This window comes from Anser brachyrhynchus (genome assembly GCF_964034855.1).
Source record: "Anser brachyrhynchus genome assembly, chromosome: 2".
NCBI classification, from domain to species: domain Eukaryota; kingdom Metazoa; phylum Chordata; class Aves; order Anseriformes; family Anatidae; genus Anser; species Anser brachyrhynchus.
Window position 1 is genome coordinate 42,306,764 of NC_137695.1, and position 12,508 is coordinate 42,319,271.

Here is a 12,508-nt window from a genome sequence, read left to right on the forward strand (position 1 = left end):
TCTCTTCTTGCTGTGACTTACCAAATATCCCCATTTGCCTAAAGCCAAACATATTTCTCCAAAATTCACTGTCACTTTTCTTGCCCTATCTGGTCTCAATGTCCCACTATTTTCATTTTAAAGAGAACATAGACTTGTCACAGTTTCTTCAGATTTCTAATTCTTCATAAAGCAGGAAGCGAGACTGTCTTTCTTCACACCAACGCTTCCATTAGAAGGTTTAGTGAAACCATTCCTCCTGTTTACAAAAAAAAAAACTACTGCTCCTGGGATGGCAATCTCTTTGAGAGGAGTACTGGCTACTTCTCCTACAATCCCTGAAGTCCAAAACATGCTGTTTTCACAAAATATGCCATCAAGCAAAAAACAGCAAACTAGACACATTTAGTCTCACATTTGTAGTAGGCATTATACAGAGACCAACACGCTAGACAACCCTAGAATAATTTGTTAAAAAGAGGCAAAGAAAATATGTTTAGGTAAATGTCACATACATTTTTTTTCCTCCTCTAACAGTGGAAAAGTGGGTTCTACAGATAAAAATGATTTAAAATAAGAACCAAAGCCCCAAAGCTCAGCTATCAAAACCGCAGTACAGTGAAGACAAAAGGACCAATAAAGAAAACTGGCTGATTTTGTCTGTGTTAATCACTGTGGTAATAACCACTAGACTTGTCAGTATGTTTATGTTGAATTATGAACATAAGATGTCCTAATCCTAACACACACAGCTGTACAAAGACACTAAAAAGTATTATGCACTTGTGTTTGTTTTACCAGTTAGTATACGGCAATTATATGAGGATAAAGAAAAAATTAACTATCACATGAAAAAATTAGATCTGGCTGATACACATGTTAAGGGATGGATAAAACCAAGTTTATATTTGAAATTTTCACATTTGCTACACAAAACAAGAAGAGTCAGAAGCTATATAGAAGTTATACTCTAAATCAGTCACATTTCCATTCTAGAAAAAACTAATTCTGAAACTTCTGGTGAAACGTTTAACCATGCATCATATATTCACTAGCTAACAATGTGTGTCAGAAAGACTGGGCTAGAGTATACTCCACATATGGATTGAACTTGGATCACCCAAACACATAACTAAGAAGAGTACATGTTCTGAAAAATGAGGCATTGTCAAAGACTGGAAAGGAACTTCATTGCAAGAAGTAACTCATGAAATCAGTACTAAGTTTTCACTAGACTAAGAAATTCAACATGAAATTATACATGGCTTAGTTAATGCAGAGCACAAGGAAACACAAAATAGAGAAGGAAATAGAGGCAATAAGAATAAAAGTAAGCTGCTCTGCAGTATTTATTGTTATCTGCACTTTAGAACTGGATGCCTCAAGTAAATTTATTGACATTCCAGATTTTTTTCAGGAATTCGTTCAATAAAAGACTTAGAACAGCCTCTAAATACATTTCTTGTGTGTTTGGTTTTTTCTTCCCCCAGATAGATCGTTCTATACAAGACATGGTAAAAATTAACAGTTTCCAAGGTAAAAGTAATTTCTTCACCATTAGGATAGTGAACTCTTTTTAGTCATATAAACATAATAATGCTGAATTAGAGTCACTAATTGTCAGCATCGCCGAACTCATCACATGACCACAAAAATCTCTTGCATAAAGACCGAATAAGCAATTACGAGCCACCTGACAAATATATATACTATGCCACGATGCTGAAATTCCTCAAACATTATACATTTTATTCAAGCATATCCTAAAAAGTATTAGGACCAACATGGGTCTATTTCTGCACTTCAAAACCATAATGCATGCTACATATGCGGGCAGAAGTAAAGCATTTGAGTAAATTCAAAAATAAACAGAAACATTAGCCATAGCTAGACATAGCACATACTGTTATCATTAGTTCTTTGCTTATCAAGAAGGAAACACTTATCTGCTAATATCAGCTGAATTTTCCTTCATCTCCCAGTGAGAACATTATTTAACAGGTTAGAATAAATTGGACACTACAACTTATCTCACCATTTCGTTCAAGCAAGTGAGGGTCAGAATGTTTCTTGCCTATATCTGCAAAAGACCGAACCAGGGGAATCCGATTGCTGAATTTTTTCTCGTTCTGATGATGGTGCCTTTTTAGAAGAGCCTCTCTCACATTCTCCCTTATGGATTCATCCAGCTGGCCAGAAGCAATCATGTTGTCCAAAACCATATCTACATAACAAGAACATAAAAATCAAAATTATATACACATATCAGATCTTTCCTTCTACACACAAACACTGTAGGTGAACCAAATCACAGGAAAAAAATAGAATCTATTTTACAAAAAGTACCTTCTCAACAGCAAAGTCATCTTCAAGAATCTAAATGAAATTTCAAAGATGTCACTAAACAAGCAAGTAAGTAACGCACATGTGCATCCAAAAATACTATTTATTAGTAGCATCATTTTAAGAAAAAAGTTACTTTATTTTATAATTTACTCTGTTATGTATTTCAACTGCCAACTGCAACTTTCTTTTTAAAAACAAAAGCATCTTTGTATTCAGCAACCCTTCACTAGAAGTGAATGCAAAGACAGAAAAACACAACAGAGAACGGACACCTTAAGACAGTCTTAACCTGGTGTTCACTATTTTGAAAGTATACAACTACATTAGACAGAAAGTTATTACATAATAGGATGAATTCCCTAATTCCTCTATCACCTTCAGATGCCCTAAGTTCCTGAGGCCTTCTACCTGACTTCACGTGATTCACACACTTTCAAAGAGGAAATGTAAAACAAATGCTAGTCTCATCATCTAAAACTGACTAGTCAGCTGTCAACAACATCAAGTTGTAACGTGGTCTAGAGGACCCTACTTGAGCAGGGAGGTTGGACTAGATCTCCAGAGGTCCCTTCCAACCTCCAACCATTCCGTGATTCAGAAGGGTATATCATCCATATGCTTACATGAAACATGGAAGTTTGCATGTCTGGGAAAATATATGCTGTGATTACTTAACAGGGTTTTGTTTGTTTGTTTTACTGTTACTTAGAAACAAACACACATAAACCTGCACAAACTAACATAAAACTACGTGACACACAACTTTTAAAATCTATTGTTCTATTAACTCATGCATCAAGAACCTAGCTGCACTAGTAAACCGTAGGTGCACAGAAATTCTCACAATGAGAAAGGTGACAGCTCAGAACGCCTTACAAGCAAAATCACATGCGAAAAAGTCTGTCAGTGCGGTGCAGCCTCTTTTTAGGATTACTAGGTAACATAGTCTTTTGCTATGGCTTCTCAAAACGGAACTTCTGCCCTGTTTAAGCGAGAACCAAGAATACCTCCTAGGTATTACTAACTCAGGGAACCAGAACGATACATTTATTGCCTCATGCCCTGCCAAGGATTACTATCCTACATGCTTTCATAATGGCACCCAACATTAACTTCAAATTCATGCAATCTCCTCATACATTCCAGATCCACCTAAAACATTTGCTACTACAAAAATTGCTGTTTACACAGAATTAAGCAGTAACTATCTTTCTTATGAACTCAGACTACTGTTAAATGTATTTATTAAAACTCAATAACCAAAACATTACTTTTGCAGAATATGTACTGAACACTCTTCTTACTCTGTAGGTCAGGAAAAGAGGAAGGGAACATCAATTTCATGAGAGGATTTTGAAGATTCAAAAAATAAATAAAAAATATATCGGTGCCAAAGCTTTTATGCCAAAACACTTTGTCCATCACATACATGTCAACCAGCCCTAAGCCTAGCATGATTCCTGGGAAGGCATTCCAGCGTGGTATCTGTAGCAAGAGATACCAGGAAAATTACGTAAAGCTAGTTCAAAGGAATTCAGGCTACGCATATATATGTATATATATGAAAGCTTTCAAAGCTAATTTTATAGTACCCAATATGATGATGTGATTAGTGAGGACACTCAACATAGTAGGTCAAACAACATTTACATAATTTATTTCTGCTCACCTCTTATGAAGGTGAAAAAAATACCAGATGTGCAACACTCAACTGCACTAATGGCATCAAGTTAACATCAGCCAAGTTATGATTAATAATTATGGTACTAAAATGCACAAATAAGTCCTAAAATGTTCTGGAAGATATTTACATTTCATCTGTAGAAACAAAGACAAAGAACACATTGAGGAATTAGAACATAAAGGTAAAGTTTGGGCCTCATCCTAAAATATGTAATAAAGGAGGTCCCACTCATCCAGTGCAGATGCTCATAAGTGAAGTTTGCAAGATCAGCTCTTTACAACCAGAAGAAGAAAACTGCAGTAAGCAAGCACATACCTATTCTTCAGTACAGTATTTTTAAGAACATAAAAAGACATCATCAAAAGCATTTCAAGTTACAGATTAAAATTTAGGAATAAAATATTTCAATAAAGTTTTGCTGTAACCTGCTATCTCATCTAGCGTGTTTGCTCTCATGTCCAACATGACCGTCCCATTAAGAATACAGCTTCGTAGTTCAAAGAGACTGTGTAGAGACAGAGTTGCTACGTAAGGTTTGCTCCATCGATCACCTCCATCTTCAACATCCTCTTCAAATTTTAGCCACCTGAAATGGGTACACATACACATTTATATTCTTCATGGAAGACAGACAACTTGGCAAGCAACCCCATCCTTCCCTATGACTTCTAAACAACACAGAAGAGGAAGACCTGTCAGCTCATACTGGCTTTGATTTCTCAAACAATTCAATTAATTAATGGTCGTAACATTTTCATCTTGGCCTTTATCCATGCTCAACTGTTTTAGCTTTTGCCAATTTTGTTTCATCAGGTCTCAACAACACCTGTCTACTCATGAATTCTTATGAACAATGCGCTACTTGATCTGCATCTCAGCTGTCTGAAATGCTTGTATACAATATTTGAGTTTCCTAGGATGCCAAGTCAGATGTTCAAGAGTTAGGCAATATTAATATGTTTTACTATATTATTACAGATCTTGATTCTGATTCACAGGTGTGATGCAACTTGAACTTCTGCAAAAGCTAGCACGCACTAAGATAATTGGAAGTACTGCATCCAGAAGAGTGTATTACAACATATGTAGAAGTAAACAGTTTAACTGATATTGGCCAAACATAATTGTGGCCTCCTATAACATGCATGCACTCAACTTTGCAAAAAATTAATCAAATACTTCCTAAAAAGAACATGTGTAAATACCTAATTTTATTTACGTTTGAGAAAAAAGATGACACCAATTTATCACCAGTAACAGAGCAAAGATTTCTGAGACAGTAAATACTATGCTACATGGCTGAACACCTTTATTAATAACAAACAGTTGTACCTTTCACAATGCTCAGCATGGCGAGTTTTAGGAAAGTCAACATAGCATCAGTAAGACTGAGGGTCTTTTGAGAAAACATATGAATTCTTCCAAAATTGGACAAAAAGCATAAAAGTTTTAATTCGCTGATCCTGAATTTAACGAACTCCTATAGTTCACAATAATTTTAACTTAGACTTGGTTTGCAGTTCTCTGAGACAAAATCATTAGAAAATATACCTTGAAACAATCTACTTTTAGCTTACCGAGCAGTTTCTTTCCATTCATATTCCTCTCCATCCCTGAAGCAAAGTTCATCCATTTCAGTGAAGAGATCATGGGGAATGTGTTCATCATCATCTTCAGTACCCAGGATAAACTGCACTCGTTGGGACGGCGTGTCTGGAAGAAAATGAGAAACCCAACTATTAAAAGAACTCACTTCTATTATGCAAGAAGCAAAATGTAATACTTGAATATCCTGGTCTCAGAAACATGCAGTACAATATTCTCTTCAAGAGTGCACAGAAACAATAGAAAGAGGGACATTTCTTTAAAAGGAGGCCCTTTTAAAATTTTGCTCTGTTTCTGAAAACAAAATAACATCTGGACATTTATGTTTGCAATCTGGTAACAAAATGAAGTATTTTTAATTTTTCAATAGATTAACGATATGAAAACAAACATCCTCAGCATAACTGGTAGGAAAGTGAAAAAAACACACACCATACACTAAAAGGCTAGGAACCTTCTTTTCACTTTGAGAACACAAATGATTCCACCCTGTCACAGATGATACTAATTAAGACACGTGAATAAAAAAGCTGATGGACACAAACAGCTCAACTGATAGATTGGTTGTCCAGTTCTGAATAGCTCAAGATGTCTTTCCCATCTTGCCCCTTCTCCTCCTCCAAATAGTGCCTCCCCAGACATATTAAAGCAGCAAGCTTTTCAAAAGCCTGTTACTATTCATATAAGATGGAAAAAAATTAATAACTGTCTCATTGCAGGTCTGTAGCACTGTACATAAATTAGCATAAGAAAGTAGAAACTACACATAAAATGTTGAAGAAATATTTAACTTCTCATAATATAATAATAGTGCGTAATAAACCGTACATTTACACATGCGGAGAAGGACTTGGGGATACTGGTGGATAAAAAGCTCAATATAAGCTGGCAATGTGTGCTTGCAGCCCAGAAAGCCAACTGTATCCTGGGCTGCACCAAAAGCAGTGTGGCCAGCAGGACAAGGGAGGTGATTCTCCCCCTCTACTCTGCTCTTGTGAGACCCCACCTGGAGCCCTACGTTCAGCTCTGGAGCCCCCAGCACAAAAAAGACACAGATCTGTTTGAGAGAGTTCAGAGGATGATCAGAGGGCTGAAGCACCTCTCCTATGAAGACAGGCTGAGGGAGTCGGGTTTATTTAGCCTAGAGAAGAGAAGGATCTGGGGAGACCTTATAGCGGCCTTCCAGTGCCTAAAAAGGGGCTACAGGAAAGGTGGGGAGAGACCCATTATCAGGGAACGCAGTGATAGGACAAGAGGTGATGGCTTTAAACTAAAAAAGGGTAGATTTAGGTGAGATATATGAAATAAATTCTTTACTATGAGGGTGGTGAGACACAAACACAGGTTGCCCAGAGAAGCTGTGGATGCCCCATCCCTGGAGGTGTTTAAGGCCAGGCTGGATGGGGCTTTGGGCAACCTGGCGTGGTGGGACGTATCCCTGCCCATGGCAGGGGGTTGGAACAACGTCATCCTTAAGGCCCCTTCCAACCCAAGCCATTCTATGATTCTATGACTCTACCTAAACATATTAAAATGTACTTTAAAATATTTCCTTTAATATACTTCTATAGTTTACCTGCTATCTATATAAAAATAACATATTTAATAATTATATATATATTACATTAACGTACATATAAACATTTTATGTGATTTATACTTCATAATATTTATATAGATATATATATATACACTTATATTTACTTATATTAATTATATAAAAATTAAAATCTACAGTAGATTGCTTCTGTCCCAAACCCAGTGTATCCTAGGAATCCTGCCACATCCTTTGTATCAGAAAAAACATCCCAGAAGACAGAAGTGAATTTCTATCTATTTAATACTACCTGATGCTTTGGAACCTGTAAGGGGAGTCTATAAATATATGATCACATAGTAATAATTTGTATTCGGGAAGGGAAGTTTTGAAGGTAGATGAAACTATGAACTGTACAAGAACAGTAAAAGGAGGTTTGTCAAAGCATTCCCATTTGAAAATTCTTTAGTTTCAGGAACTGGCCTTAAATACCATGTTTTTCTCATCACAGAAACATGACAGAACAGCATGGTATCCACACCCAAAGTAGAACAAAAAATTACCCGTTACACCATAATTTTTCCAGTCATTATAGTACAGCAATAGAAGTAGGTGTGCGGTCTTAAAGAAAATCTGCCAAGAGAAGCGCCCACTACTTTAATTTTAGAGAATATGACAAGTAATCTCTTGCTGACAAAGGAATGAGTGGATGGGGGAATCCAAAACTAGAACTCAGGAGGTAGTACAATCTCTTACTATCAGTAATGGACAGCAGAAAGGCTGGAGTAAATGGATCAAGTTACTATGGCAAATGCCTTTTCACAGCTGTACCCATAGTTTTCCCCATGTCACTCAGCACTTCTGAAAGAAATGCAAGAACACACAATCTGAAAAATGGTATCTAACTCAAGTAACATTTTTTAAGCTAAAGGGGAGTATTAAAAAGCTCTGGTCCAACCTATTCATTGCAGGCTGCTAAACATTCACTCAGACACACAACCGGATGAAGCCCAACAGCTTATGATTCATTCAGACAAAATACGACCACAAAATGCTTGCCTGATTGGAGGTAGAAATACACAACTGAAGTAAGAATAAAAGGAACAGCACAATGTTTAAGCACAAAGTAACTATTTTAAGCTTATTTTCAATAGACACAAAGAACTCCCACAACAAATTTATTACCATATGATGGAGATTCTCGGCCATCCTCTCTATCAGTTTCTTTTTCTTTTTTTCTTCTGTGATGCCTGTGCCCACGATGTCTATGCCGCCGACGGCCCTGCTTTCCAAATGGGACGTGAACTCCAATATACACAGCTCTGTGGCCTTTCAAGAAAGTTCAAGAGGAAACAATTGAACAAAAAAAATTACTTCCTGCCCAAATTTAGTATCATTGTCAAAAAACAAGGAGTTCGACATAGTAAAAAACAATTTAAAAAAAATCCAGAAAAACTTTGCAGAACTACCTTTATTTAACTAATGTTACCATTTGTTTTCTTTCCCCAGTGTCAAAGAATTAATGCCATACTCATTTCCCCAATAAGGTGAGTAAGAATAAACTATGGCCCAGTTCAAGAACTCAGTTGTGAAACAAGTAATATAAAACAGTCTTGACCTATACTGGAAGAAGCTATTTGATAAGCACCAGGAAACTAGTAGTAAAGCAGAGAAATTACAAGATACACCTCTTTTTTGCTGGGAATCATCGCAACAGGATAGCGGCTACAATGGCAAGATGTGATCTCACAGTTAAATTTGTAAACTTCATTAAGTTACCCATAGCTTACAACCTGGAAGTTTTCTCTGGTTGAATGAACCACCAATATTTCTTTAAATATCAACACGCCTAGCTGAACCTGAGGTTCAAATATATCATTCCTTTAATATCAGTTCAAGAGCTTTACAGAAAGTTACATCTGAAAATGCATTCCTAAAACATCACACAACTGACACAGTTGTTGTTGTTATCCCCTCCCTCCATCATTCTAGGATCTTTAATAAACTTAGCACATCCTCAAATTAATGTATACTGCCATTTAAAAAAATTTACTTTCAACATCTTATTTTCCTTTGACCTCTCACATTAATGCAATACTAGTACCAAACAGCCTTGCAGAAAAAAAAAAAATCAATGAATTGTTAAGAACATATTACTACAATGCCTCCTGTAAAGGAGTTAGCATATACAATAACCTTTTCAATGCCTTTTTAAACAAACAATCTCAGGAAAAGACGCATTAACTAAGCCTGGAGGTTAACACTAAATACTTTGTTTCATACTGTAGAAGAGTTATTACAGAAGACTGACATTAACAAAAGGAAAAGGAAGTGGTTTTTGAGCTCCTAGAGAGATGTAAATTCAGCAAGTTTATAGAAGCCAAGCAAGCCACAGGAGTTGTGACTATACACATATATGCATATATATGCACATGTCAAACATGCCTTCTAAGAAGCATCTTTAAGCCTCAAGATTATATAAATTTTTAAATAATACCTTATAAAACAATATTTTCAGTGTCACACAAGAGAAAGGACTAAGCAAAGAAAAAAACAATAATATGTAAGCAAGCTCAATGTTTGTTTCATCTAGTCAAGATTACTTTCTGAATTACACAAACCTGAGGCTTGACACAATTCAAACACTAGCTTTAATAGGAGTGGACTGACTGGGACTATGACCAAATCTGAAATGATGCATTTTGACAGTAAACTTGTTCCCTTTAAGCGTAGAAAACAGATTAAGTTGTTGAAGCATTCATTACTACTATTTATCAATAGAGACTTTTCTTTTATGAGTTTCTTCCACGAAGAATAGCCAGCCCTGCTGGGGAGCTGGACCCGCACCCTCTGTAACTACTACACAAGATGAAATTCCAGAGAAAGCAACACTTAGGTGACACCTGAATGTTAATCAATAAAGTTGACATGTGATATGGCTAGATGGCAACACTAACAATGTCACGTTACTGATGCCATCATGAAACAATAATCTTCTGTACACAGACACCAAAAGTAGTAGGCTGATACCACGGGCACGCATCAACAGAGATCTCTTCTATTACCTACTAAATCCTAAACTACTGCTGTTGGATGCTGCAGGGATATTAACACCAAAAGGCAGAGTAAAACTGCCGTAGAGTTATACAGGTTTAATCTTAATTCTAACTTCACAAAGCACTGAAACCCCCCCCAAAAATAAAGATAGCTGTATTGAGTAGGTCTGTGCTCCCTTAACTTCATTATTCAGATAGGAGTAATTAAAGCCGGAAGATGAACAGATAAAGATTTAGTTGCTAGCACAATTTCCAACAAAACAAAAAACACGTAAGATTTTTCTTCATTCATTCCCAATGAACCGAGAAAAACAACTTACAGTTCCCTTCACCCCAGCCAAAACAAATTGCCAGAAAAAGACCAGCAACATAATAGTAACGGAGGAAAAGTTAACTCTAAAAAGGCTACGATACATATTACCAGAATCAGTGTTACTTTAAAAGGAACACAACCTTTTACTTGAATATTGTTTTTAAAAGCTTAAAAAGTACAGTTGCTTGACCTTCACAGCTTAACTCACACCAACATCTGTACCACACTACCACTCTCAAGTAAAGCTTGTTAGAGAATTACTTTAAACCAATCATCAATAGAATTAGTAGACTGCCTGATACTAAATTTAGTGATACAGAACTCAAGAGATACTTGTTCATTTTAATCTAACATGACTTTATCCATACTTAGCTGTTCAAATCCCCCAAGGGTATTTACTATTAAGGCCCTTATCCCTATGAAACAAATCTAAATGTTAGGAGTTTGCTATGTCTCAATCACACGGTACAAGTCAGTTTACATAAAAAAGTCCAATAAAATTGAAAGAATAGAAAATGCTCTGTTTAGATATTCTGGTTTCTTCCCAGAGCCCTAAGAAAATATTAATAGAAGACTTCTAAACTCCTGGAGAGATCAAAAACATACATCCGAAATGCTCTGATGTGGCAACTGTGTAAGTAGAATTTCACACAGGACTTCCTTTATCCTAACCCTCACTTTGACAGACAGACAACTTTTAAGCTTCATACAAAGAATGTTCTTCCCTACGTTACCGAGGGAAATCAAGCTAACACCTACGTGGAAAGGAACATTATACATTCTCAAATCCTGTTACTTAGAAATTTGAACTGCAAAGACCATATTAACTGCTGCTGTAAGGGACATCTGGAGACTGGCTATTGAGTCCAATCTCTCTCAAGCACAACCACCTTCAAAGTTGAAGTCATCTTTTTGATCAGGTTGCTCAGGAAGACAAACAGTCAAGCTTCAAGTGTCTCAAAGAACTGATATTCTACAGACTCTCTACAGACAACCCATTCCAACATATGACAACATACTCCACAAAAAAGATTTCCAAACATCCAGTCAGCACTTCCCATCCTGCATTTTTCATCTGTTCCCCCTCACCCTTTCATTGTGCATCTCTGACAATAGTCTGACTATCTTTTCCATAAGCTCCCAATAGTCAGCTGAAGATAAAAACTTTATTACAGGAATCACTATTTTTCAAAAAAAAAAAAATCATCAGATAGTAATACAAAGTTAGGTCATTGATTTTACTTAGAAGCCTTTATTTAAGCAAGTAATGTAATCCATGAAGGATCTGCAGCAGAGATCCTAACCTGTTCTATGATACCATAAAACAGGCCAAAAAAAGCAGCTGGGAAAAAGAAAAGCTGTGTGCTCTCAGGTATCTCTGACTCCCACACCCCCAAAAACCTTACCCTAACATGAACTATTCAAAACCCATCATCTCATACTTTGACACTAATTCTTCATACATCATGGAAAGTACCTGTACACACAAAAATAAGCTCAACTATAAGCACAACTATATCAACTATATCACAGGTTTGCTCAGAAGTTAGAAGTACACAAATATGAAAAATAATCTTCAGTGAATGAAGTAAAAGAGTGAAAACAAATCTTTTCACACCCAAAACACTTCAGAACCCAAAGATCCTCTCCAAATACGCTCTGCTCTGGTAAAACTTTAGGAACTACTAGAATCTCCTTTATACCTCACCCTCCTTTATTGTTGGAAAAAGGAATATCAGTGTTTGTATACAATCATCTCAGTTTTCCAAGCATTAACTTCCTACAAAAAGAACCTTATTATCAGCAGTCTTTTTCTGTGCTTTGTTAAAAGAATGATTTGCCTTTTTTAAAAAATTATATCCTGTTTTGACAATTTCAAATTTTCTAACCAAATTTGTATAAAGGAATAAAAAAATCCTTTCACAAGATGGTTATTTGCCTTAGCTGGAGCCCACAGGTTCTCCACAGTCCAATATATTTTAGGATCT

General features: G+C 36.2%; 1 protein-coding gene across 8 annotated transcripts in view; it reads right to left on the reverse strand.

Moving 5' to 3' along the window:
* The window catches only part of SLC4A7 (solute carrier family 4 member 7), a 144,993-nt gene that overhangs the window by 37,370 nt on the left and 95,115 nt on the right, over positions 1–12,508 (reverse strand). For 7 of the 8 annotated variants that reach the window (XM_080579123.1, XM_080579127.1, XM_080579122.1 and 4 more), the window contains 4 exons: positions 8,337–8,480; positions 5,587–5,722; positions 4,435–4,595; positions 2,015–2,203 (listed from right to left, as the gene is read on the reverse strand). In XM_080579123.1, the coding sequence (XP_080435249.1) occupies positions 2,015–2,203; positions 4,435–4,595; positions 5,587–5,722; positions 8,337–8,480 (630 nt within the window). The other variant, XM_080579129.1, reaches the window with a different exon arrangement.